General features: G+C 40.5%; 1 protein-coding gene across 6 annotated transcripts in view; it reads right to left on the reverse strand.

The window, feature by feature from the left end:
- The window catches only part of caskin1 (CASK interacting protein 1), a 127,058-nt gene that overhangs the window by 29,988 nt on the left and 69,895 nt on the right, over positions 1 to 27,175 (reverse strand). For all 6 annotated transcript variants that reach the window (XM_063471222.1, XM_063471219.1, XM_063471217.1 and 3 more), the window contains exons 3-10: positions 17,819 to 17,916; positions 17,504 to 17,649; positions 14,322 to 14,417; positions 14,105 to 14,235; positions 6,980 to 7,088; positions 6,056 to 6,164; positions 5,427 to 5,521; positions 3,817 to 3,934 (exon numbers count right to left, since the gene is read on the reverse strand). In XM_063471222.1, the coding sequence (XP_063327292.1) occupies positions 3,817 to 3,934; positions 5,427 to 5,521; positions 6,056 to 6,164; positions 6,980 to 7,088; positions 14,105 to 14,235; positions 14,322 to 14,417; positions 17,504 to 17,649; positions 17,819 to 17,916 (902 nt within the window). The remainder of the gene's footprint in view (positions 1 to 3,816; positions 3,935 to 5,426; positions 5,522 to 6,055; positions 6,165 to 6,979; positions 7,089 to 14,104; positions 14,236 to 14,321; positions 14,418 to 17,503; positions 17,650 to 17,818; positions 17,917 to 27,175) is intronic.

Here is a 27,175-nt window from a genome sequence, read left to right on the forward strand (position 1 = left end):
AGAGATAGCACTTTAGTAATGAAGCTAGCTGAACACATGCTAACCTGATGCGATGTTGGGACTATGTCTCTCTCCAGTGTGCGAGCTAACAACATAATTGGCCATTCAATATATTTTATTTCTTGCAGGTGCATACTTAAAATTTATTTCACTTTTGTTGTATTAGTATTTTGTGTATTATTTTCACTTTAAATTTGCTACTTTGTTGCAAGTCATTAGCCAGTTGTAACCAAACAATAAAATGTAGCATTGATGACTCCTAGCTTTAGTACCTGCTGGATAAGTAGCCACCCTTTGCTTTGTTGACAGCGCTGCAAACCCTTGGCCTTCTGTCACTGACCTTCATGATGTAGTCACCTGAAATGGTTTTCACTTCACAGGTGTGCCTTGTCAGAGTTTATTTGTGGAGTTTCTTGCTTTCTTAATGAGGCTGGGACCATCAGTTGTGTTGCGCAGAGGTCAGGTTGGTGCGCAGCTGACAGCCCTATTTGACAACTGTTAGAATTCATATTATGGCAAGAACCAATCAGCTAAGTAAAGAGAAACGACAGTCCATCATTACTTTAAGAATTGAAGGTCAGTCAGTCCATAACATTGCTAAAACTTTGAACGTGTCCCCAAGTGCAGCAGCAAAAACCATCAAGCGCTACAATGAAACTGGTTCACATGAGGACCGCCCACGAAAGGAAGACCAAGAGTCGCCTCTGCTGCTGTGGATAAACTCATCCAAGCCACCAGCCGCAGAAATCGCAAGTTAACAGCACCTCAGATTAGAGCCCAGATAAATGCCACACAGAGTTCCAGTAGCAGACACATCTCTACATCAGCTGTTCAGAGGAGACTGCATGAATCAGGCCTTTATGGTCAAATAGCTGCTAAGAAACCACGACTAAGGAAAAGCAACAAGCAGAAAAGATTTGTTTGGGCACAAGAAACACAAGTAATGGACATTAGACCAGTGGAAATCTGTGCTTTGGTCTGATGAGTCCAAATTAGAGATATTTGGTTCCACCTGCCGTGTCTTTGTGCGATGCAGAAAAGGTGAACGGAGGATGGAGGTGTGGTGTACCATTCCATCCGGGTTGTGTTTAGTTGGACCATCGTTTATTTTTCAACAGGACAATGACCCCAAACACACCTCCAGGTTGTGTAAGTGCTGTTTGACCAAAAAGGAGAGTGATGGAGTGCTAGCCAGATGACCTGGCCTCCACACTCACCTGACCTAAAACCAGTGGAGATGGTTTAGGATGAGATGGATCTCAGAGTGAAGGCAAAAGAGCCAACAAGTGTTCAGCATCTCTGGGAACTCCTTCAAGAATGTTGGAAAATCATTTCAGGTCACGACTTCGTGAAGCTCATTGAGAGAAGGCCAAGAGTGTACAAAGCAGTAATCAAAGCAGAGTGGCTACTTTGAAGAATCTAAAATATAAAGCATGTTTTGAGTTATTTTACACTTTTGTGTTTACTACATAATTCCAAATGTGTTCATTCGTAGTTTTGATGCCTTCCACATTTTACTGAAGTCTATAATTCTATATAATGTATTGCTAGTAGTAGTAGCAGCGCAACACTAGCACAACAACGCTGACTTAACAAATCTGCAAAATATTTATAGCTAATATATCTATAATATTTATAACTAGATAATTGCCTAGACATTCTTTCACAAGCTAGCTGCTAAAGTTTGTTCTGTTTTTGTGATTGGTCACTCTACACTGAAACTAAACGCTTAAATGCACAAGCGTTATTACAACATTTAGGACAAATTATGAACGGTTGTCTCTGAAAATTTTTGCTGCTGCTTCCCTGTTAGCGGGAATAAAAGAGCAGATGAGAGCAATATAACATGGAGAGGGGACTGACTGAGAGAAAAGAATAATTAAAAATTGATGAAAAACAGTTGAGTAAATGAAACTTCCTGTTAGAACAGCTGCTGCTGATGCTGCACAGTGTGTATCTGTGTATGCGCGGATGAGCGGTAGCAGTGATTAGTCAGTCTGGCTCTGCAAGCCAAGTGGGAGCACTCCAGCTGTTTCTGCACTGCATACAGCTGCCGTATACAGTATAAGGCGGCGTACAGCTGCTGCATGATTTAGTGTATGAAAGGATGGGTGATGCCACAATAGTGCCGAGGTGGTAATGCAGTGTGCAAAGGTAATCAGAGGAGGACGTGATGAGCATGAACAGACAACAGGTAACGGCTGTCAGTGGTGAGCAACAATTAGAGAGACACTCATACAGACTAAGACAAGAAGACATATACTGTAATACAGAGAGACAGACAGATGGTAAACAGAACTACCAGACCTATAGGGACCAACACGACAAACAATTAAAAACATCTGAGCCTCTCTGTGGCTGCTCAGTCACACCGAGATGACAGGATGGGTCTGAATATGTTGTGTACGTTTCATCCAGGTGAATAAAAGCTGATTAAGATGGAGGGGGCGCACCAAGCAATGAAAGTTTACATGCTAAACAAATAAAGGAAATGTTTGATAGTTTGGGGGAATGTCTATTCATGCAGAGGGTTAGAAGACAACAGCCAGTAGTTTCATCTTAAACCCTGAAAAAAGGTTTAAACTAAAACATGTTTATACTTTTTTATAAAATCAGATCTAACGTGCTAAATGTTACGCTTTAAAGGTGCTGTTATTTTCTTACCTCTGATCAAAGCCAGGCTAGCTGTTTTCAGTCTTGCTAAAGTTAAGCTAATCGGCATACAAATACGACATGTTGTCAATTTTCTCACCTAATGCTACTTTTATAGCATTTGGTGAGAAACAACAGGGTAACTACTTATATAAAATACATAAGCACACACTTCTGAGCTCCATTAAGCCACTTGTCTTGTGCTAAGCTAAGCTATCTGAATGCTAGGAGCAGCAGCTTAATATCATCGTTCCACATGTAAAGGCAGACATTTTTATCTTGGAATGTCAAACTATTCTTTTTATGTACGCAACTAAAAGTAGATAAATGTTTAGCTTTGGTTTTATTTATATTTTCCTGTCAACAATTAAGAGGTGAGGGTAAGCTGCAACCACAGACATGTAAAACATGGACGTAGCTTTTGGGCTGGAAAGATTCGGTGCAAACACTTTCCTCCGTTGCTCATTTCAGGCCATACTGAATCAAAAAAGTCTGTTTTCTAAATGTTAGTCATACTATGTTTAAAAATAGAGGATTATCTGCATTAAGCTCATTGGCAAACATCATGTGAGCGACAATTCGTTAACCAATGAGCAACTGGTTTCACTGCTAGTGTATGACATCACGGTGACTTCATCCATCTTTTACACTGTCTGTGGTGGCGACCTATAAGAAAGATGTTGATAATTGTGGGATATATAACTAGCATCCTTGGGTCGACCACCTAAATATTTTGGGTGTGGGGCTTTTTTAATTATTTTTTTCCCCAGGCTGATGCAGTACTATCAAAAATTCCACCACAAGGCTTGGACCTTAACTTGAGCAATGCAGAGATGACAGGTGGCTGTATGGTACCACTTTGATGCTGGCTGACTCACAGACAGCTCCTCTCCCAGTGTATGAGATGAAAGCGATGAAAGTCTCTGATGTGACTTCTATTTTAACTCGCTCTATCCAAAAAAAGCTGGCTTAGGGTTTTTATCGAGATTACCTTTAATGTACCGGTTTTACAGATGTTTGCCTCCGAGTACCTCCTGCGTTCGCTCCAAGTGTGCACATGTGCCTGACTCATTTGCAGAAGCTTTTTAGCAGCCAGCCTTATCAAAATTTCAAAAGCAGCTCCAACACAACCTCACATGCGCACACATATTAGCGCAAACTCACCTGTGCGTTTGCTGATGACCTCCACCATGGTGGATGGAAAGTAGCCCACGCGGTCATTTCCTGTCCGGTTGTCATGGATACAGCCTTTCCAGCGTCCGTCGGGGTGCTGCTCCAAAACCTGCGAGGCGAGCACATCCACTACATTAAATGTGGACAATACATAAATTAATAAATGATTAATACCACAGAATTTTATTTAAAGCTTTCCAACGTGAATACTTTATAATTCTATGCTTTTAAAAAACGCAAAGCTGCACATTTGGTGCTAAGTCCCCAAAGTCAACTTGTTCATTGAGACCCTGAGGAAAAAAGCGTTGGCACTACTTGGCTTCCTGACTACTGTAATAAGTACCCAAAGGCTTCAAACATGCTCATAAATATTCATCACTGCAATGAAGGGAGTGAAAACATGCTTCTGTAAAACATGCTCACGGCAAATAAAGGATGCTGAAACCATCGTCCTTGCATTTCTGATTCCAGTAAACTGCAACCTGGAATATAATACGATGGAAAAGTGTCCTATCTGTTTAGGCTAATCAGTGGATTGGAGGTAGGACTCGTGGATAATGAGTCTGCAGGGATTACGCAGTGTCTGCATGTCAGTCTTCATTTTTTTTTCAAATTTTTGGTAAATCATTTCATACAAAATGGCACTTTTTTGTTTTTTTCTGGCAGTGAAAAAACAAATATTCACATATGACACACTTCTTTTAATATTTTCAAGGGTTTATTTTTCTTCCTTTAAAACCTGAACCATGAAATCACTGCCAGAAATCTTTAATTTTTTTGATAATGGAGTGTTTGTTGACCCTTTAGACAAAATATATTAAAATATATCAAATTTTAATCTGCATATATGATTTGTCATTTGTATCACATTTGATACATAAGCCATATTTTTGCAATTTAGTCTTTAAAAATTTGTCATGCAATTTATATCAATTTTTGAGGGTAAAAAAAGTCATGCTGATGATGTAGAAGTCTCAAAAACTCACAAAAACACTTGTAACGAATACCATAAGCTTGGCTTTAAAGCAGTGGTTCATAACCTGGGTTCGATTGAACCCTAGGGGTTCGGTGAGTCGGTCTCAGGGGTTCGGCAGAGCCTCCGCCGTGACATGCACGGCTCATTTCGTGCACCAGTAAAAGACATATCTATGTCCTGAATTTGAAAAAAATCATATTTTATTTTTCACTAAAGAGTGGTTCAGTGAATGTGCATATGAAACTGGTGGGGTTCGGTACCTCCAACAAGAAGAACCAATGTTTTAAAGGGTTAACTAAAATTAACAATATTATAACTGCCCCTGATAACCAGCTAATCTAAGGGGGCTGATGAAGAATTTATATTTTTTAAAGAACAATATTAGTGCACTTTTCAAGCTTTAGTGGAAATGTATCCACCTATTTGAACTTCCAGAATTAATAGCTTATACAAAACAGTTAAAAATGATCAGCAGCTCGTTTCAATCATATTATTATGGAAGACAAGGTTTTGCCTCACAAATTTACAGCTGTTTTAAAAATTCATTAGCCTCCAATGAACACAATACACCATCACACTAAATCCTCTTGCTTCTGACAGGAACAGCTGCCATTGCGTGCTTTACCGTAATGACATCTCCTGCTTTGATGTTGAGGCTGGTCAGGTCATAGTTGTTGCAGTAATCCTTCAGAGCTCGAACCTGAAGGGCTGCAGACGCATCTGAGAGGCAAAGAAAGTAAATTATTATTGTGAAGTAGAGTTACAACACAATAATGATGAATTGTGCAAAACACTCCTATTGATGTAAAAATGTGTCAATAAAGAGCTTTACATTCTCAAGATTACATTATTATTAATTTATCACAGTATATTTTTACCTTTAAAAAAGCATGACCAAATGATAGAAAAAGTAAATTGTAAATACATATATAATAATTGAATATATGAATACAGTTTTTAAAAGTATACATTTGTAAATATATTAATTCTATAATTATAATAACGGGTAAATTGGTTGCTTGTTTGAGATGGATGCAATCTGTACGGCTAGCAGCTGGTTAGCTTAGCACAATCATTTTGTTGACATGTCATAGCTGATCGATTCCCTCTCTTTCAGTCTTTATACAAAGTTAAACTCACAGATTGCTGGCAGTACCATTTGTACATTTCAAATTAAACTATGTCTGTCCATTGTGCTTTTCATTTGACCATCTATTCCTCTCCATTTGTTATATATACAAACATCCATCCTACCCCTCAGCAGTTGTTTGATCTCTTTGCTGGCTTGTGTTGCAGTGAACTGGTAGACGATGTCCAGCGCAGTCTGGCTGTACGTGTTTCTCACAGTGGCATTGATACCACTCTGCAGAAGAGGGGACAAGTTACAATTCTGGTTATTACATTAACAGCCCTGTATGCCTCTTCATACAGCAAAAAGATTCCACAAAACACACTGTATCCAGTTACTTAAACTCATAAATTAGAACATCTAGATGCTGATTAAACGCTGTAGGGATGCGTTGATTTACCATAATTGACGTCAGGATAACATAACACTAACTCCCTGGGCCTAATCTGCTAATTACACCCGCATCTTATTTTTCTGCTGAGGCAGCTGAAAGCCAAAGAGCAATATCACGTTTAAATCTGTTGACACAAATGTAGGCCGAGGGAACAAAGACGCTTCAGGGTGAAGGCTGGTAACCTTTTCGCAGCTCAGGAGCTAAATGACACGGTTAGTTTATTGTGCCGAAACACACACAGTCACTTAAGCATGAAACCTCGTGGCGTGTTCAAATCAACCATACAGGCGGGTAGTTTAGTTATTTGCCCTGTTGACATAATTTTGAGCATAATTATTTCTGATCCTTTTTTATTTAGGTGAATATAGTACACACACAGCATTCATGTCAGTATTTAGTAAAATTATGTTAAATGTTTACTAATAAATATCAGTTTTAATAGCCTTATATAGCATTATTATCACTTTGACCTTCAGCTTAATCTATTGACCATGGAGGAAAGGTCAGAGGTCAAAGGTGACATGATTGTAAATCTTTAGATGAGCTGGATTCCAGATTAGTTATGTGCAGTAGCGCAATCCTGCTGCTACCTACTGCACCTTTGCATGTGCACTGTGACAGAAACCCAACTCTTTGCAGCAGTAGTTCCACTCACCTCCAGCAGGAGTCTCACTGCTTCAGTCTTTCCACAGAGGGCAGCTTCATGCAGGGCAGTGCCTGCTTTGGTCTGCCTGTTTATGTCGATGCCAGCCTGGATCAGCAGCCTGCCGGGAGAGGCACCAGGTGGAACAGAGAGCGAGAGAGGATAAGAACAGGCAAGTTCAAAAGTATAATAAAAGAGGACAGAGGAAAGGTGAAGTGAGAAAGATCATTTCAAAAGAGAGAGGTGAGAAAATCAGGAGAGGTGTTAAAACACCGATGCGCACATGTAAGCATGCGGGAACAAGGGTGGGAGCATGTGGGAATTGTACAAAGGAACATTAAAAAATAGAGAAAAAAATTGTGCACATACTTTTAATCAAAATGTTTACATAAGGAGCCAAATATAATTCTATTTACGCTAGAGTTATTTTGCTGAATCACACTTTAAGCAGGAGATATTCAGGTCATTCTGTTTGATACACTGGTTACTTTTTACATACAACATATAAAATATGAAGAAGGTTGAATATTAGAGAGCTCTGATAGTCTTTCGAGGAATCCACTGTGCGCTGCACGCTGTGCTATCTTGGTCTATGGGAGCCAGACCTGAGCTGACCTTGCTCAGGTCAGCTCAGGTCTGGCTTCCTATTTCAGCTTCCTATTTACCTATTTACTATGGAACGCCAGGACTGCCATAATGAATTAATTAAATACACCATTAAATAATTAATTAAATGTGTCAATAATTAATTAAAATTGGAATTAATTAATTAAATAAATAGTTATGACACATGTAATTAATTAATTATTGACACATTTAATTAATTATTTATGTATTTCACATTTTAATTAATTATTGACACATTTAATTAATTAATTATTGACACATTTAATTAATTATTTATGTATTTCATATTTTAATTAATTATTGACACATTTAATTAATTATTTAATGATATATTTATTTATTTCATTTTGGCAGTCCTAGCGCCTGGCTCTCATCATGAATTAATTTTATCTGTCAGCCTCACCCATCAAACTCAGGGGGCGGGGTTAACGCTGATCGAGTCAAAACCATTGCTTTGGCCTGGTGGCCATTGTTTTTAGCCCACAACAACCGGCAGAACTGAACTTTGAAAAACCCTGTTTGTGTGTCACCAAATACAGTTTTAATATTTTTTTAGCCGAGAATGTAGTGGTTTAATCTTCATATGTGTGGTCGGTTTGTCAAGATACAGCCTCTTTGCAAAAGTGCTTCGATGATTTCGGAGATGTCTGCCCAGTCTCACGGCAAAGCGTGGGATAGACCCGCTCGCCTCGCAAGCAATCAGCTGTTATAGAGATTGAAAATGTGACGTCACTCAGGGGTAAAACCGCAAAGGATTCTGGGAAGTAGTGGCAAGAGGTACTAGCGGGCACAGGCTTTCAATTGAAATCAGTTACACAGCGATAAAAAGAAACAAAACATGTCAAGAAGCTGTTGTATTATTAACTGCACAAGCCGGGCGAACGACAGCCGCGTGAAGTCGACGGGAAATGCGATTGGTTTTTATCGGATTCCAGCGTGGAAGAGAAATTGTCCAAGCCATGTCTCCGAAGTCACGAACAGGCGACGGATGGCCTGGATTGCCGCTATCAGAAGACCTAATATAACGTTCGAAAACACTCCACCTCACATGTTAGTCTGCTCCAAGCATTTCCACAAAGGTAAGTGTTTTGTGGTAGTTAATACGTCTTAATTGGCGCTGAACAGAAATCATCGGGCTATGCTCCTTTGTTTATTGTGGCTGTGTGTAATGTTTGCTGTCTTTTGTAGGCAAACCAGCCTACGAAATGCTGGAATGCGATCCAGACTGGGCATATAATATATTATATATAATAATTGCCATGTACGATTACAGCATACAATATTATTGTCACTGCTACATTTCTGTAATGCGTACCAGAAATTATTTCCACTACTAATTAATTACCGTTGAGCTCAAAGGTCCTATTAATAAACGGTTAACGAATGTGTATTTATGAAGACGATTTGTGAGACTGGTAAACTTACCTTTGTTTGTACGATGGTCTTTCGTTCTACACGGTGCATTTCAGAGTCCTGTACCCATCCTTCGGTAAACTGTACCTGGGCTTGTTGCAGTGACCTGAAGTTACTAAAAACTTCATGAGTGTATGCACTCACTCCAAGAACCGTATAATTATAAATCTGAGCGTGGTGAAAGTTGGGCAGCACGCTGACGTCTTTTGTCCACTCTGTGTGCTCGTAAGGGTCTGACCCTTTCACTCCTTTGATTTTTTCCTCGTACCTTTTCTTTGCCTTTTCGTCGAGTCTGTCTTTGTACGGTCCGGCATTGTTCTCCTTCGTTTTGTACATTCCTTTTTTGGTGAGGAAAGAAAAAGCAAGACGGTATTGGAACCGGAGAATAAACGTTTTGCGGTGCTGCAAATGCTTGCATTTAATGCGGTACTTTGAATGTTTTGCCACTACCTCCTGGCATGCAACGCGCGAAAGTCACGTGGTCTGTCAATCTCTATTACCGCCGACAAAGTGCAGGCCCCGGTACACAGCTGTAATAATCCCCGCTGACACTGACTTCTTTTACTGAGGTTATATTTATCGGGTTTTATTTCCTGATGTTCTTATGTGTCCTACGTGTTTCAGTCGCCAATTCTGAATTATAACTAACATTAAAAACATGTTTAAGGAGGAGAGAGAGCAAATAAATTCGATTAACAGCTGATCTTTGGGTTTTTGTTCAGTAATCAGCGTGACCTGCGTATAATCGCAGAAGAGAGATAACGTTGGTGTTTCCGTCATGTAGTAACTGATGGCTTTAACTGTACAAAGGTTGTTCGACACTATGAAACACATACAGACTTCATGATGTTCGGCTAATATTTTTATTGTGAATATTAATCATGAGGGTAAACGGACCTGTACACCACAGAGCAAGATCAGCATATCCACGATATCTTCAGCTCTCTGAGTTAACCCAGAGTTTCCCAGCTGACTATCTAACTGTCATCTACGAATATGTCACGGGTCATATCAATATGATTTTACAGAAAAGCATCCTTAATACTGCCAACTATTCCAGAGACTTGAAAATCTACAGCATAAAGAACACAAAAATATAGCAGTCTAACGCAACACTGTAACAGAGATGAACCGTCAGTTTGTCGCAGATCAAAGTGGAAAGAAAGTGATTGGTTGAACAGGTGTTCGTGATCTGTGTTTTCTGCATTTTCATCAGTGTAAGAGACTCAGCAGCAGATTAGAATAACAGTTATACATTTAATAAATTACCAAATGAATCCACGATCGAACCTGTTCCGACATTTTGAGTTTGTATTCCCTCAGCTGCAGACTCGCTGCTGTTTAAATGTTTGAGAGGAAGATTAGATATAAAGCAAACGTCAAACATAGACTCAGTCTGCGTTCACATTTGATATGAGGCCAGGACGGATAATGGCTGTGTCCTGTTTTAAGATCATACATGTAAAATTGTTGTCTGACCTCCGTCGATCCAGCCGCTCAGAGTCCGTGGTTACCATGGTTACTGCATAAGCAGCTGTAATGTAAACAATACGCAGCATAGGTGTTTATGTTTTTCATTGCAAAAGAACTGTCTGAATGGTTAACTGACGTTAACTTGGATAAATTATAGTTAAGGAGTATCACAGATAACGCCCATGTGAGCTGTGTGACTGTTCACCACTACACTGAAATACACGTGCTATATCATAAACTATGATATAACTAGGGAGGTCCTATTAACATGTTTAGTTTTAAAGGACACCCTCCTGCCTTTAGTCTCATTCACGAGCAGTATTAGTTTTCTTCTAACATCCAGAAGTCTGCACGATGTGTTTCATAGTTTGTAACAAACCTTTTACAGTTAAACATAACATGACCGAAAAAGAAAAAAAAAAAAGAGAGAGAGAGAGGGAGAGAGAGAGAGAGAGAGAGAGAGAGAGAGAGAAATCACACAAATTATATGCTAACCTCATTTATTTTTAGTTAAGTAAACTCTAAAAATTCTAACAGACAGCTGGTGCTTAGAATACAGTTGAATAACTATTAAAAAACAGATGATATAATATTTCTGTCCAGGTTGCAGTCTTCATGATGAACATGCTGTAGGAAACTCTGCTCCTCTCGCTGGAAATGTGCCTTCTCTTTCCTCTTTGAATAAAAACATTTGAAAAGTCAGTTTAATCTCAAAATTCACTGTTAAATCCAAAACACACCAGATAAAGAAAAGCGAATAGTTCAGTCTAACACATGTGCCAGTGAACCATTAAACGTCTGTAAAACTCTGCAGTTATGAAACGTAACTTTAACCTCAGCCAAACCGATTTGCTCAGTTGTAAATAAAACAGCGAAGTAAACGTGACCCGACAGACAAAACCTGAGTGAATTAAGTCCAGCGTTTAACCACTGAGAGCTAAAACTCAGGTGAGGTTTCAAAGCTGTGTGCGGTGATTGGACATCAGCTGCCGATAAAGTGGGTTTGCCTATAAAGTGCTCTGTAAGGAAACAAGCTCCAGCAGCTCTGCGCTCGGGAGAAATACTATATTTACTTATCTTGTGCAGAAAAATGCGCTGACATTGCGTTATATCGAGCACCGGCTGCCCAGTTAAACTGTGACTATCACCAGGTAACGTGGGCGTGTTTCTTAAATCAGCAGCAGGTGTTAAACAGCTGACAGGTGAGGAGGAGAATGTATGCAGGTAAACTGACGGTCTGTTGAGCTGATCGCTGGTTTCGTGAGAAAAACGTCAGCTCGTTCTCTATGTTACAGAAGCACAGAGACACAAGACCAGGCGGAAAGAGACGATCGTTCGGTGAAAATGAGAATATGGGAATGCAACATGTGGAACACAGAGAGTGGAATATGTAAACAAACCGGTTAACGTAACCCCCTCGGTGCACTCTGCATGCTGACTGTTAGCAGAGCTAGTGAAATCTCTGAAAACATCTGAGCACTTTTGCAAACATGTTCTATGTTGACAACCTGACCAGACATGTGAAGATTACGGCGCGACATTCGCGGCTAAAACACTGTTAAAAGTGTAGTTGGTGACAGAAAAACGGGGTATTTTAAAACTACACCACCACCATTGCTGCCTGTGATTTGAAATGCATTCTGGGATACCTGGCTGCCTCAAGTCTACAGAAGCAATCGATTATCTAGGATCGACCTGTTTTGACTTACTTTGCACGGCAACCAATCAAATGTTAGAGAAGCTGCATGGGCAGCGTTAACCCCGCCCTCTGAGTTTGATGGGTGAGGCTGACAGATAAAATTAATTCATGATGAGAGCCAGGCGCCAGGACTGCCAAAATGAAATAAATAAATATATCATTAAATAATTAATTAAATGTGTCAATAATTAATTAAAATGTGAAATACATAAATAATTAATTAAATGTGTCAATAATTAATTAATTAAATGTGTCAATAATTAATTAATTAAATCTGTCAATAATTAATTAAAATGTGAAATACATAAATAATTAATTAAATGTGTCAATAATTGATTAATTACATGTGTCATAACTATTTATTTAATTAATTAATACCAATTTTAATTAATTATTGCCACATTTAATTAATTATTTAATGGTGTATTTAATTAATTCATTATGGCAGTCCTGGCGTTCCATAATTAACAAGGTAAATAGGAAATGATGTCATTCATCGAGCTTCCTGATTTGCAACTGTAACTCTAAAGGCTAATTTTCAAGAAAATAACTTGAAATTTTGTTTTATGGATGGCATTTTTTTTTACAGTGGTGGAAACAAGCGTCCACACTTAACCCTCTGATGTCTTTATTAATTATAATCCTGACTGCAGCAGCAGATGGCTGCCCCTCCCTGACCCTGGTTCTACTGTAGGATTCTTCCTGTGGTGGGAGTTTTTCATCCCCACCATCGCCAAGTGCTTCCTCACAGGGAAACTGAACTTAAGTAGCAAAGACTGAGGATCACTCAAATCTGTTTGGCCAGAAGATGGGATGTTGACACATGCTACTAAACATGGTAAGTGTGATAATATCAGGACACTGATGTTAGCTTCTAGCTTAGCCGCAGATAATTGAAAAATCTGTGAGTGTCCATCAGGCCTTGGCTACACAGACTGTACTTGTCTGTAGCATCAGTCACTGATAATGTTGGTTTTTTTAATTGGATTTGTTGACAATGAGTACAGAAAATCACCAGTTTGACCCATAAAATGACAGGGTCAGAGAAAAGTCCATTAAAAATTAAATAAATAAACGACAGAAAGAAAATTAAAAAGCTGCCAAAAGCGCGTTTAATTTTCCTCTTTGAGTATGTGTGCGTGTTGTCTTCCACAGACGGCTGGCCATGACTAATGAGCATCATTTATCAGTGTCACTTCAAGAGAGCCACACTGTGTTCCATCAACTATGACAATCTTTATTCTCTCGCTCTGTTTTGAGCTCCTTTTCTCTCTATCTCGTCGTCTTTTACTACCCCTCTCTCTCTCCTGTCCTCCTGCTCTCTCTTATCTTCCCTCAGTTGCAGGTCTCTCTCTCATTTCTCATCTTTCAACACCTCCCTTTGTGTGTGCCCGCCGGGCAAGCCGGTGTCTGCACCAACACATACACAGCAGCTCTGAGTTACTTGAAAAGTATTTGAGAGCGAACAGAGAAAATAATGAACTCTGCCGTTTGTGTGTTTATCCGCCGTGGCGCACCATTCAGCTGGGATCTTTTCAGGCTCTGTGCTAAACGCTGCCTTCACCAAGGCAACGGGAGTCTTTTTGCCGTGATGCACGTTTGCAAAAAAATAAATAAATAAAATAAACAAAAATCAGACACAGATCCATGCTGAGATGAGCTTATAATGACTGAATATTTAGCGTGATAAAATGAAGTGCAGTGCAGATTTGGAGTGCCATCAGCTGTCTCCAGATCTCTACAATGTATTTAGGACTGATGCATCAGCAGTGACTGTATGGCACGCATTTGCTCCATTATTCTTTGCGTGTGTTGGATTATACGGTTCCCCTGCTGTGTTACGCATCTGTTTGATCAGCAGTCTGAGGAGGACATTTAAAGCCAGTTTATCATTAGATGTGGTGTGTGTGTGTGTGTGTGTGTACCTGATGATGTCTATGTGTCCATTCTTAGCAGCTAGATGCAGCGGAGACGTCCCATTAGGGTCGGTCGTGTCTCCTTTTTTGGGCTCCAGCAAAGCAGCGCACATGTTACTAGACAGCAACAACTGGACCACCTTACACACGAATAAACAAAGAGAAAATAAGCAACACATTGTTGCAATCTTGTTGATGAATACTGATTGAAACCGTAGGTTCTTACCCCAACTCTGCCGAACTCACAGGCCAGGTCCAGAGGGGTTTTCCCTGCGTTATCCACGATGCACGGGTTGGACTGGTGCTGCAGCAGCATCTCAGACTGGAGATGGGGCACACAGACACATGAGACAAAAATCCATACGCTCAAAGGGCGCAGAAAAGGGCACGAGTCTATCACAAGGACAACAATGTGAGAAAACAGCCTCTCACAAAAGAGAGATGAAGACATAGAATCAGAGCGCTTTTCAATACTATGCTGTTTCTCTTATTACACAGATTTTTGTAGGCTTTTCTTTTTTTAAATAAACAATTTTAATACTGAGGTTTTTTTCAGAAGTTACACTTTAACCGGCTTCTGACAAACACCATTTCCCATGCTCCTCTACAAAGCAAAACTCTTAATTTGAAAAGCTCTGAAGGTAGCATCAAGCGTTTACTCGATCCACGCCACAGGAACAAACGAGTAAGGAGTGTAAAGGTGCGTTCACCAGCTTGGTAACTAGATCGTTTGCAAAGCAAATTAAAGGAAGGATCAGCAAGTGTCTCAGCAAGGAGCCACCCGAACAGCTTCAACCTATTTTAACACATATTGTCCAAGATTTTGTAAATGTGCTGCAGGGATGAATACCATACTTCTCCCATTTGGTGTTTTGATGATGGTGAAGTCTTACCAGAGATTGTAAATAAAGTTTGTGGCACACTCAGCTGGGTTGAGACCTGTTTTTTGCTGCAGTCGGAGCTGCTCTGCAGGACAAACTCTATGACAACATAAACTTGTTTCTCTGCAGTTTCTTCAATAAAAAGTCAACAAACATTCCAGCACAGGGCTCGAGAGTGCAACTAAATTTCTCAATGGTGCGACTAAAAAAAATCCTAGGTCGCACCAGTGCGACCAGCTGTTCAAGTAAAAAAAAAAAGTCTCCACAACTCTGAAAGTCCCTGTGGTCAACAACAGACACACATCAGGCCCATATCGTGGTCTAAACCAATCAGAGATGGTCTCAGATGCCCATGCCCAGTGTAAGATGCTCAGATATTAAGATGTTCACTTTGAGGCACTTTTAATTTTGACTTTCATTTTATTTTATATATCTTGAGATATTTTAAGTTTAAATTTCAGTTCAGTGAAGCACTTTAAGCACAAGAACCTTTTCAGTACCATATTTGTCAGACTATAAGGCGCACTTAAAGTCCTTTCAATTTCTCAAAAGTGCGCCTTATGTATGAATTCTGGTTGTGCTTACTGACCGCGGACTGATTTTATGTGGTACACGACGCTCAAAAATCTGTCAAAAATGTTTTAGTACGACTTTGATAAGCTATGAAGCCGCACTGCTTGATGGATTGTTGGAGCACTACAGCTACTGTAGTCGGGAGCCTCGCACAGTAATATGTACCATGCTTCAACATAATATTACCGTATTGTGTGTGCATAAGGACCCCAAAATGGCACCTGTTAAGAGACATTGATTCTAATGCGCCTTATGGTCCAAAAAATACAGTAACTTATCTTTCTTGTAGAAATGTGCTCCAACTTTGTGTTGACAAGATTATTAGTTAATCATTTACAAATCAATATTGTCTGTATGGGCAACAATTAAAAAAAGTGAACATGTAAAGCTGCGGTGTTAAGTGATGCGGTTGAAAAATTTGGGTGCACCTAACCTTTGTGCTGGTGCACCAAAGAAAAAAAGTTAGGCGCACCAGTGCAACCGTGGCAAAAAGTTAGAACCCTGCAGTATAGACATATCAGTATCAGCCTACTACCACTCACATCAGGATGGAAATGTTTCATCACATTTGATCTTTGATGTGAAATGACCCCTCCATCTGAGGAGCCAAGTGGGCACAAACCGTGCCAGCCCATGTCCCCTGCAGCATAACAGCACTACTCTCAGCTTTTCCTTTTAATTTGTAATATAGTAAATAACTCATCCATTACGTAATGCCCTCGGGATTTCATAATGGAACAAAAACATAAAACAGCATCGATGGAAGGCACAGCAAAATCCCAGAATGTAACGCCTCACATGTTAGAGACTCCATTCGTACATTAAGCTGCATAAAAATACTATAAAAAATGTTTTGCTCTCTCGTTAGACTGGATAAAGTGTGCAGAACAATAAGATGTGCAAAAGTTTCAACACACTGAAGGCTGCATCAGTCTGTTAAAGTGACGGCCTGACACAGGTCAGTTTGACTTTGTAGGCTATAAATGTTTACCGCTGACGATGTTTGTTAAGAAAAAAAGAACAATTCAGTAATGGCTCAGAGGGGGACGGCAGCGAGGCTGCACCACAGGAAGGAGTTTCCTTTCTTTGCAGCTTAAAATGGAACAAATTAGAACAATACTCTGTGCTGAAGCCTCTAGTGTCTCTGTGTTTTTAAAGCCAATGTCTCCTGAATCCTTTCAGTGCTTTCTGTTTGCTTTGTTGGATTATAAATGATTCAGTTTTCAATCTGTAGTCTGTTTCAGTTTCTGTAACTTTTTTTATGTATTTGAACTTCCACATGGAGAGCGGCTGCAGATTAAAGCTTCAGCCCAGTTTTTTACCCTCTATAAATCACAGATATTTAATCAAGTAGAAGCAGCGCGTCTTCAGCTGTGCAACCGGGAAATGCACATCTCTTCTTTTTTCTACTGTATGTTACCTGCTGTAGTTGATCTGCTATATTTGACTGTTGTTTCTCTGCTAAGCCTGCAAAGCCTGCTTAAGTACGACAGACTTTTTTTCATTTAGGGCCAGATTTAGTAGTTTGTTTCCGTTCAAAGTGCAGTTTACTGCTAATTGTGCCAATATATAAAAAAGCATGAGTGGACACAGCATGTGTGACTCCAAGCACAAATGTTGGTTACCTGTCCAGCCCATTTAAAGCAGTAGACATGCTACCCGAAACAACTGACGTTTATTTCACCACTGTGACTTTTCTCTCCTCTGCTCTCTGTTTCACTCAGTTAGTTTGTGCACAGACAGGGTGATGTCTTTGCTACTTTTTAAAAAAAACTATCCCTCACCACATCATGCTGGCCATGCTCAGCTGACTAGTGCAGAATAACTTGTCATTTATCTAATGGCCACGATATGTTACGCTAAACCAAATAATATTGAGATTAGCATCTTCCTCCTGTGCTGCTCTCGTGCAGTGTGGTCTTTTGCTTTTTTGGTAAAACTACATAATACTCACCACATCATAGTGGCCGTGCTGTGCTGACAAGTGGAGAGGAATTTGTCCTTCGTCTGATTGGCCGTTGACAGACGAACCCGATTTCAGCAGCATCTTCATGGGCTCTGCCTTCCCCTGCCAGGCTGCGTAGTGCAGCGGCCGCATACCTGCACACCCACAGTGCGTAAACACAGGACATGTCCATCGCACGCTAAGCTGCAGTATATCATCTTACTGACCGAGCAGTATGTGTACGTGGCACATAGTATATTCTATACAGGAGGCTTGCTATTGTCTCTGTGTCTTTCTTTACGCGTGTGCACGTTTGGCCCTCACCTTTCTGGTCTCTGATGTCGACAGCAGCCTGTGACTCCAGCAGCAGAGAGATGAGCTCCAGGTTCCCATTAAGGGCAGCATGATGCAGCGGAGAAAACCTGTAGCGCACACACACACACACACACACACACACACACACACACACACACACACACACACACACATCAGCTTTGTTCAGCTTTGTTCAGCTTTGCGAAAGATACCTTTGCTCCTTTGAATCAAACAGCCACATACAACTAGGCAACACAAATGCATAAACACACACACACACACAGGTCATTGATAAACGCGAGTCTTGGCGTGACAAATAGATTTAATAGCAGCTGATTAGGCTACAGCTGTATCTGCTGCAGAGCTACAAAATCCAGCGGAGCAGCAGAGATGAGATGGTGGGATATAGTCACAGGAGGAGAAGTATTTCATCAAGGAAAGGACGCGGTGACTGTGCGCAAGGATAAAAAGCAAGCAGATGAGACTGATACGTCAGCCTTGATGTATCAGCCCAAGAGAGCGTCTGAGGAGGAGACGACAGGCAACGTAAATGAAAGCAGGGATAAAACAGTCTGTTTCTGAGCCTTCCTAACATGCACACCTTCTATCTGACTCAGATCTGCTGTGACATGTGTGTCCTCGCTCCTCTGCCTGATTTGCTCCTTGCTGTCAAACACTGTCACAGTCGAGCTCGAGGAGCGTCTGCACCGTTACCGTGACAAATCATGAAGCCGAGGTAGCGAGTGTGTCTCCTATTAAAATGCAGCCACAATTTTTACAAAGATTCAAACACACACACACAAATTTAATAAATAATATTTAACTTTTATTGGATAGAAACAGTCCAACTTTTATTAGACTGGACTAAAAAGGTCATGAGAAAAAAAGATCCAAAGAAAAGTGAACTGAACGGAGCCGTTAGTTAACCTTTGCTTAAGCATGATGTTTTACACAGTGGGTTTTAAATGACATGACTGACACCATTGTGTTGGTGACCAGAAATCTCGCAGGAAATGACTGATCAGACTTTAAAGTGGAGTACATCAGCTCACAGAGCATGCACACAGAAAGCTCAGAAATCTGCACATTATCTGATTGAGTCATACATATATAAATACATACAATGTTGTGCACAAGACACAAGGAGATATTTTGAATGCATCCTTATTTTGTGCTTACTTCAAATGTTTAGTACATTTAATAAAATTGATTTGTTAAATCATGAGTGGGCGGTGTTTTACCAGTGGCTGAATTTACAGGGTTTCTGACGTGCAATGCAATGAACCATTTGCTATTTCCTCAAAAGATTGAACTGATTGAACTGGCAGCTGAAATCATACATGTTTTGGACATGGAGGGTTTGCAGTTGTTTCTTCACATTCAGCTGACAGCTTTAGCTAACTCGTGAAAGATTCAAACTATTTTAAACAGGAATTTACGAGAAGCACCTGTGAAGAGGTTATGATTCAGTACTGTAGCACGAGTTTGATTGGTTTATGCTGAGGAGCATTTCTACTACGTTACCCACCACACAAACTCTGGCCTCCAGGTGGTTGTATTTTGGTTGTATTCCTATAGAACAGGAAGGTTGCTGAGTGCAAATGTAATAATTAAATGCAAATTTTGGTTAAATATGAATTTCTGTTGTACACAGCAACAGAAATGTGATTTTTAATCATTTATCACAGTTATTTGTCCACTTGACCCCATTTAATCGCAGACTGATTGCAGAATGACGCAACGTTTACAGCAACATTTTTTTTTTCATTTTTTAATTGAATTTGAGAGGTAATTTATAAACAGTTGGTCTGTATGACCATTCACATTAACACAAAATCATGTGATCCCAAAATTAATTTGAATGGTTTAATATTTGCCAATAATCCATTTGCACAGCAAAGCCACTAAATGTTAGCTTTTAGCATTTGCATAGCACTTTATTCAGCTGACGTGTAGCATGCAACTTGTGCATGTCCACATCTCCCTTCAGTTGCAACTTATGCGCACTTACATGTGAATAAAAAGGGCTGAGAAAGACTCCAATAGCAATATAAAACATTTCCAGATTCCAGAGTTTTACCTTCACTTAGCGCTTCACTGACTGGTAATTATGTAACAGACTACATTCTCTTATTTGTTTTAAAGATGCTCTTTTTCTTTTAAAATGTGTCTGTTTTTTCTGTTCAGGAGAAAAGTAAAAGCAGACATTCTCTGTCTGATAACACATTCAAATCAAGTGCGTCCTTATGTTTTCAGCTCTCCCGGCCCTATGGGGTGTCCTTGATCTTAGTCTGGATAAATGATGCAATATATCACCATTAAAAAGGCCAAATAATAATCCACACAAGGCTGCAGAGTGCACCTGCGAAATCATTAACAGTCAAATTTACTGAAACAAAAAGAAAATAAAGGAACATTTTCTATCTACAGGTTTGTGCACACGTCTGTCACTCTTACATCTTCCTCCGCAAGAACTCGTCTCATAGTTGGAGATTTGTTTGTGGGTGTATTGCATTTAATGATGTCGCAGAAAGAAATCGTAAATGTAAATGCAAATTATGAGGTTGAAGCTGGGGACTAAAGGTTTTCTGAAAGGAGCACCACTGAAATAGCACAAAAACCAATGCAACGACAGTCCTCTGTAGACAGAACAAAGGACAGGAAACAAGAAAACAAAACTGGAAATTCACATCGTTTTAAAGACAAGCTTTCTGTATGTGGCCCTGCGAGTGTGCATCGACAACGAGCTGTGTCATAATCCTTCTCTGCATCTCGGCAGCGACTCATCTTCTTCCGTTCATGTTTAACTTCAGGGTTAAAAAAGGATAGTCTTACATAATGCTGCAATAGGCTGAGCCGGAAAGAAATGTGTGTGTGTCTGTGTGTGTGTGGGTCTCAAGACTGTGTCAGTGGGGTGTATGTTAGGGGGAGGGAAGGGAAGCCCTTGGTTTTGGCAAGTACTCTAGTAAAATCTTCCATGAAATATTCATACGCTTCATACGCTTCTCCTCCTATTCTTCCTCATTTAAAAAAAAAACAACCCTCGTCTGTCTCACTCTCAGCAGCTGATACTACTTTTCTCTGCAGCCTCATCCTTCCTCTCCAGGGTGTTCCTCGTGGCCTCATCTCTTTGAACTCTTTTTCTCCACTGTTTCCATCTTTTGCTTCCAGTTCCTGAGCCCCAAAGTCCATCCTCCAGCAACGACTGTGCAGCCAGTTATGCTACACTCTTCATACTATGGAGGTATCTGTCTGTCTTTGAGTAGTGATGGTGTGCTTATAGACATGTAAACAAAGGGAGATATTTGGAAATATCAAATACTTTCCAAACATTTCAATTTATTCTGCATTCTCTGATAGGTTATCTTAGATTAGCACAAAGACTGGAAGCAGGGGGAAACCGCTCGATCGATTAATGTGAAACATCTCGGCTCTTTCTCTCTCTTTTGAAAGGTTTTTGCGATTTTGAGATCCTGATGCTCCGTCTGTAAATGTGTAAAGACAAAGGTTGTCCAAAAAATCGATGTAACGTCACTACAACGCTGAATAAAGTTCTGTGTGTGGTCTGGCTCCAAACATGCTTTGCAAACATAAATTATGACCAAATTCAACACTGAGATTTTGTAATGTGTTTGCAGCTCTATATTTACCACACGGCTAAATCCTGCTGGAGTATCCCTTTAAAACACTAGCAGCTAAAGACAAATACAACACAAGCCACAGCAAAACCCACTCTCAAAGACAACACTGCACGCTGTTCTGGAATCCATATCCTACATCCATTTCAGAGACCAGGGAGGCCACTTTAATATCTTGGGTTTTCACCTGCTGCCTCTGTTTATTTATTTTCCTCTTATGAGCCTCCCAAACGCGTCTCTCCTTCCCTCTTTCTCTTCATTTTTATGCATTTACTCCAAATCAGCTTTATCAACTCCCCTGCCCTGTTGAGCACACACACAGTCTGTTCATGCAGTTTTGCTGCGAGCCTTGTACTGGCCCTTTTCACCTGTCACACACACACACTGTAAAGCCACACGGCTTGACCCATTTTCAGTAATGAGACATTTCTTATGCCTGTCAAGCTTTCCCGAGAAGCACGCCGCTCCAACAATCACACACTGGACTGAGGAGAGAGAAGAAAGGAAGGACGCCAGTCTGTCTCGTCACTCTTCTCTCCCGTCTGCTGGCGTGCAGTTCGGACGAGCTGCGTCTATGACAAACCGCATGTAAACCTGTTAATGTGTGTGCGTGTGTTGTTGCCAGCTCCTGGCTCACATATCACGCTGTCTTCTGTCTCTGTTGTCTGCTAATCAATGTCTGTCACGTTGTCTGTACAGGAAGTGTGGGTCCTTTAGTTTCTCCTACTTTTTTCAGGCCATTAAACACACCGCGCACACCCTTCAGTACATAAGACTGGCTTTATTTATTTATGCTTTTTATTCTTTTAGTTTAGTTTAGTTATTTATTGCATTTATTGTTTGTGTCTGTTGTCCTCAAAGTAAGAATGTCATTGCTAAGCATATACACAGATAGTGATCACTCTCAATAGAAGAATGTGCTGTTTTACTCTGATTACTTCATTTTCAGCTCCTGAAGATTCACAGACGATAAAATAATCTAAAACCACCACCAGCTACAATATGGAGCCATCAGGAAACAACTGCCAGCTGCTTCTATAACAGCTCCTCTGCCTTCTGTGGGCAATGAAATCGTTGTCGTTGTCATAATTACAAGGACTAAGAAGAATTTCCAGTGGACCTGTGCTGTTTTGGGCCCTCACTGTGGGCTATTAATATTGCAGCAGGCTTAGCTGACAGATGACAGTCACACACACACACTGGTTAGGTCACAACCCAGTTAAAAGTAGGGGAGAAAAACGTGTGGCTGCTTCCCAATGTGGTACAGTTCACCATGGACCTGACCTGAAAAGAGAGCTGCTATTCTCTAAATAACCAGTCCTGTACATACAAAATAAACACTGTTTCCTCATGTGCTTAGTTTATGTGTACATGTCCAGCTTCACTTCATCAAACAAGCTCGATATGTTAACTAAGCTTTCAGTTTTACTCTCGCTGTAGATTACCTCCTTAAACACACGCAATGTCTATTCATTTAATTACCTTTGAGCCTACTTTTTTATATACAGAGAAATTATTAGCTCTTGTTGTGTCATGGTCCAGGCTGGGTGCTACGTCGAGGGGAATGTTTTTCCATTCCTGGCTCTAAATCCAGGTTTTTCTCTCCTTAGGCGGAGTTCCTTTTTCCTGCTCTTGGTCATCTTACCCGCAGGTCATCATCATCAATCATCGGAGCCAGTATTTTAGGACCAGCTCGAGCCGTCATTCTTCACCTGATCGTCTGCCTGTGTCTTCTGTGATCCACGGCCCAGCTTCTCCACCGGACACTCACCTGGCCGCTCACTCTTCAAAAGATATTCTGCAAACCCACCCAACCCAATTCTCCTCTTTTATCAGTGAAACCACTGATAAAAGCATGTGATTACCTGTTAACCAAGTCTCAGATGTTTAACCTGACTTTGACAACAAAGGTGAGATTGAAATAAAGGAGGAGCTTGCCTGTAGGCAGGATAAAGCATCTACTTTAATAATCCCTAAGGAAAACATGTGGGTTACAGTTGCTCCAAGACAGCAACAGTAACAGATTAAACTAATTAAATAATACAATATATACCAGTTTACAAATTTAAGAAATAGCACTAATATATACAAAATCACTCAGTTATAAATATCAAGAGTATTACACAAGTTAAATCAATATGATTGACATTTAATTCTAACCTGTGAAACTTTGTCATTTGTTAACCGCGTTGTATGAAGCTTTAAATATGCCAAAGATAACAGTTTGACAAGTATAAAATTGTATTTTTGCACCATAAGGGTGCCACCTCTACCTGCCGGTGGTACATACTGTGCAGGGGCTTGTCCTTCCATATAAAATTATTTAACCTCTTTTTGTTTAAATCATTTGTATTGATTTGATTTCACTTGTTCTAGTTCCAGCTCCAAGTAAATAAAGCCAATTCATTGTAGCGTTTTTAATCTAATCCTCACTTTTAGGCCTTATATCTTTAAGTAGTATCACATGTTCAGTGTGTTTATTTCCAGAAAAGCCTCCGTCCTCTATGATACTTTCCAACAGCAAACCTCTACGCGTGCACAAACACATTCACACCCACTACAGTGAATACATAATTGCAGCGGAGCTCTTCTGTAATGTACTCTCATGTCTCAGTGGACAGCTCCTTGTCAGGCTTTATAAAGAGGAATCTTCATCCTCGGTAAGTGGTTTGTTGTTGTCGCACGTCAGGTCGCTTGTGGAATGTCAATCGTACACATGTGAAAAGCCTTTGCTCTAATTTCTCATTTCCTCCATTTTCAAAATATCTAAATATAACCAAACTAGTGACGAGCAATTTTTTTAGATTCCTGCTGTTTGTAATCACAGTGCAACACCAGCCTCCATTTTCACTCTGGAAACGTTGTTTTGTACATATGCACAGCACTGACAATGAAAGTTGCCAGCTATGACATGAGCTTCTTCTTTTGCAGAGTGAGTTCATTAGGAGTGTTCGAGCCACTGCCAAGAGGAGTAAATGAATCTAAAATGAATCAGTTTATGCAGACTCATTACGTGCAATATTTATCCTGACCCATGCATTTCTCTCAGAAACAATATTCATGAGTTATTTGCGCCGTATACCAGCCGTGTAGGCATCACCCCGTACTCATTACTGTGAGAGGAATTAGGGGGCAAACAGGCAATAACAGTAAACACACTAATTAGATTAAACTGTTTAGTTTCACTCAGAGTGGAAACGCTGCTCTGCAAGGATTACTCTTCATCTTTATCTTTACAGAGGCCACTTTGTTCGGCACGCTTCGCAGTCTTTTTTAGCTCAGTTTAAATCATCCTCACCGGGGCTGAAGCTGGCATGAGTCGAGCTCCAAGGAATTTGCATTTCTATCTTCTCTTGTTTCCTGCTGCATTAAGTAGACAATCATGGATGAACTGACAGTTAGTGCCAGACTGACGAAAAAAAAGACGGACCACCGTGGAAGGAGAAGCAAAAAACAAGAGCGCTCAGTATTCATGGGAACTCCTGGTACAAATGCTGATATTTATACTTGCATTCTAACTTAATTAAAGTTCACTCATGCATTTACATTTTTGTCCACTTTGTCTTTTGAGCTAAACTGTTTAATTTCTTTTTCTTTTACAGTAGTACATGCTGATGAATTTAATTTCACTAAGTACCAGTTTTCAGAGCAGCGTGTCGTGTACATCAATTAAAACAAGTACAGCTAAGCCAAAGCGATTCTGTTACAGCATCAGTCAAAAATGAGCTGGGTTATAGTTGCAATTTGCAAACGATTCCAGCCAAGAACTAATCTAGAGGAGTGGCACACAAAGGAAAAAATGCTTGGAGATCCACTGTTTAAACCACATAGTTTTGGTATTCGGAAGTTAGTCCCTGCCTCTCTTATGGGTGGTATTACTTACTGGTTGGTCAGGTGTTGGATCCATTTGGGGAAAAATGTAACCACAAGCAAAATTAGGTTGCTGTTGGACTCCAGAGATTCAGGACTCCTACTACTCCTCTTTCCGCAAGGTTAGGGCATGGTGGAAATGGTACAAGAATACAAATACCCAAGTGATCACTTAAATAAGAAGGTAGATTGGTCCACGTACTCTGGATACATGAAGGTTAATTCCCCACTCACCATGCGGAGCAGTCTTTATCGTTCAAGCTCAGGTCGTTGACCAAAGGGCTGGGAGCATGGGGGTCCTGCACCCTTCCAAGGACAGCAATCTTCTGGACAGAGATCTCAGATGTCGTTCCTGGAATCTGCTGGAGCCACTTGTCAAGGTTGGGGGTCACTGCCCTGAGTGCTCAGATGTTCTCTAGCTAGTTAGCAATCACTAGTTTGTCCATATATATCTGGAAATTTCACAGGATCTTAGATCAGTCATTCTTGACCACCCTGGGGAGCGTCTTCCAGTTTGACTTTGGGACTTCCATGCCATACTCGGCACAGATGTTTCTGTACACTATGCCGGCCACTATGACGTTCCATGTAGCCCTCATCTTGCACCCTGCTGTTATGTGCTGGATTGTCTCAGGGGCATCTTTACACAGCTTGCGCTTGCACAGACAGAACCCAGCCTCTATGGATCTTGTGCTAGGAGCTTGTTCCTGTGCTGCTGTGGTTAGTGCTTCTGTGCTGTCTTTCAGTCCAGCCGCTGATATTATTTATCGATATCAGCTGCTATTCCATGCATTTCTTCCATGATGGCTCCCCTCTTACTCCTCTCTTTCCTCTGGTTTCTGCTGCCTGAAGTATTCACTAAGCACACAATCACAATCACACCTGATGTACACATGGACCTTTATTGTTTTATGTTGGATAGTGGTTGTGACACTCACCAGTCTTTGGCCTCCTTCCTTCCGCTACAGTCTCAGGATGCTGGACTTGGAATAAAACCCTCCATGCATGGTCAGGTGCTTCCTTGTCTTGATGTCAGTGGGTCCATCTCCTCCTTTGGCCACCCTTTCATCCCAGCGGGTATCTAACCACCAGCAGGGCATAGGTGCTAATTGTCCTGATCTTGTTCTTCCCATTCAACAGACTCTTCAGGCATTCCCTTACACCCTGTCGTTATTTGGTGGTTGCAGCTTTCCCAGCGGCCTCTTCCTGGTTACCATTTGCCTGTGGGATTCCAGGGTACTTAGCTATCCTCAATCTCTGCAATGTTGCTTTCTGGTAGTACAATCCTCTCAGCTCTATGAGAAGAGTGTTAATCACAGGGTGTAGGGCTCAATGTAAAAATGTAGTTTCCTGTTTTGGTTTAGGAAGTATATATTGTTTTATTTAAAAATGACTAAGTGGCTCTCAAATACAGTCCAGAATTATCTAGATCCATGCAAGTGTTCCACCTACTGTCATTTCCACCAAGAGTAACACATGTTGGGATGCACTGAGAGATATAACCTAACTTTAGTTAGCAGTTCATGCATCTGAAAGAATGCACATCGAAGACACTCCTGCAGCAGCCTCGCTTCTTAGAAACTGTCCCACTTGGCTAATTTTCTATTAATTTCTTGATTCCCATCAGGGGTCGGCTACGTTTTTTTCTGGTTCTGTTAGTACAACAAGAATTACTGGATATGATTCATAGGCGAGGGTGCATATTAGAAAGGAGGAAAAGAGAGCTAGCATGTGAATGATGGTGAAGTGAGTCACCGGGAGAATTTAAAGTTGATTTACTGATCGTTTCATGGCCGTCGCATTCTGACGGCCCAATAACAAGCACTCGCAGCCTCCATTTCCACCTCCGCACAATCCT

The sequence above is a fragment of the Pelmatolapia mariae genome, linkage group LG4 (genome assembly GCF_036321145.2).
Source record: "Pelmatolapia mariae isolate MD_Pm_ZW linkage group LG4, Pm_UMD_F_2, whole genome shotgun sequence".
Taxonomy (NCBI): Eukaryota; Metazoa; Chordata; class Actinopteri; order Cichliformes; family Cichlidae; genus Pelmatolapia; species Pelmatolapia mariae.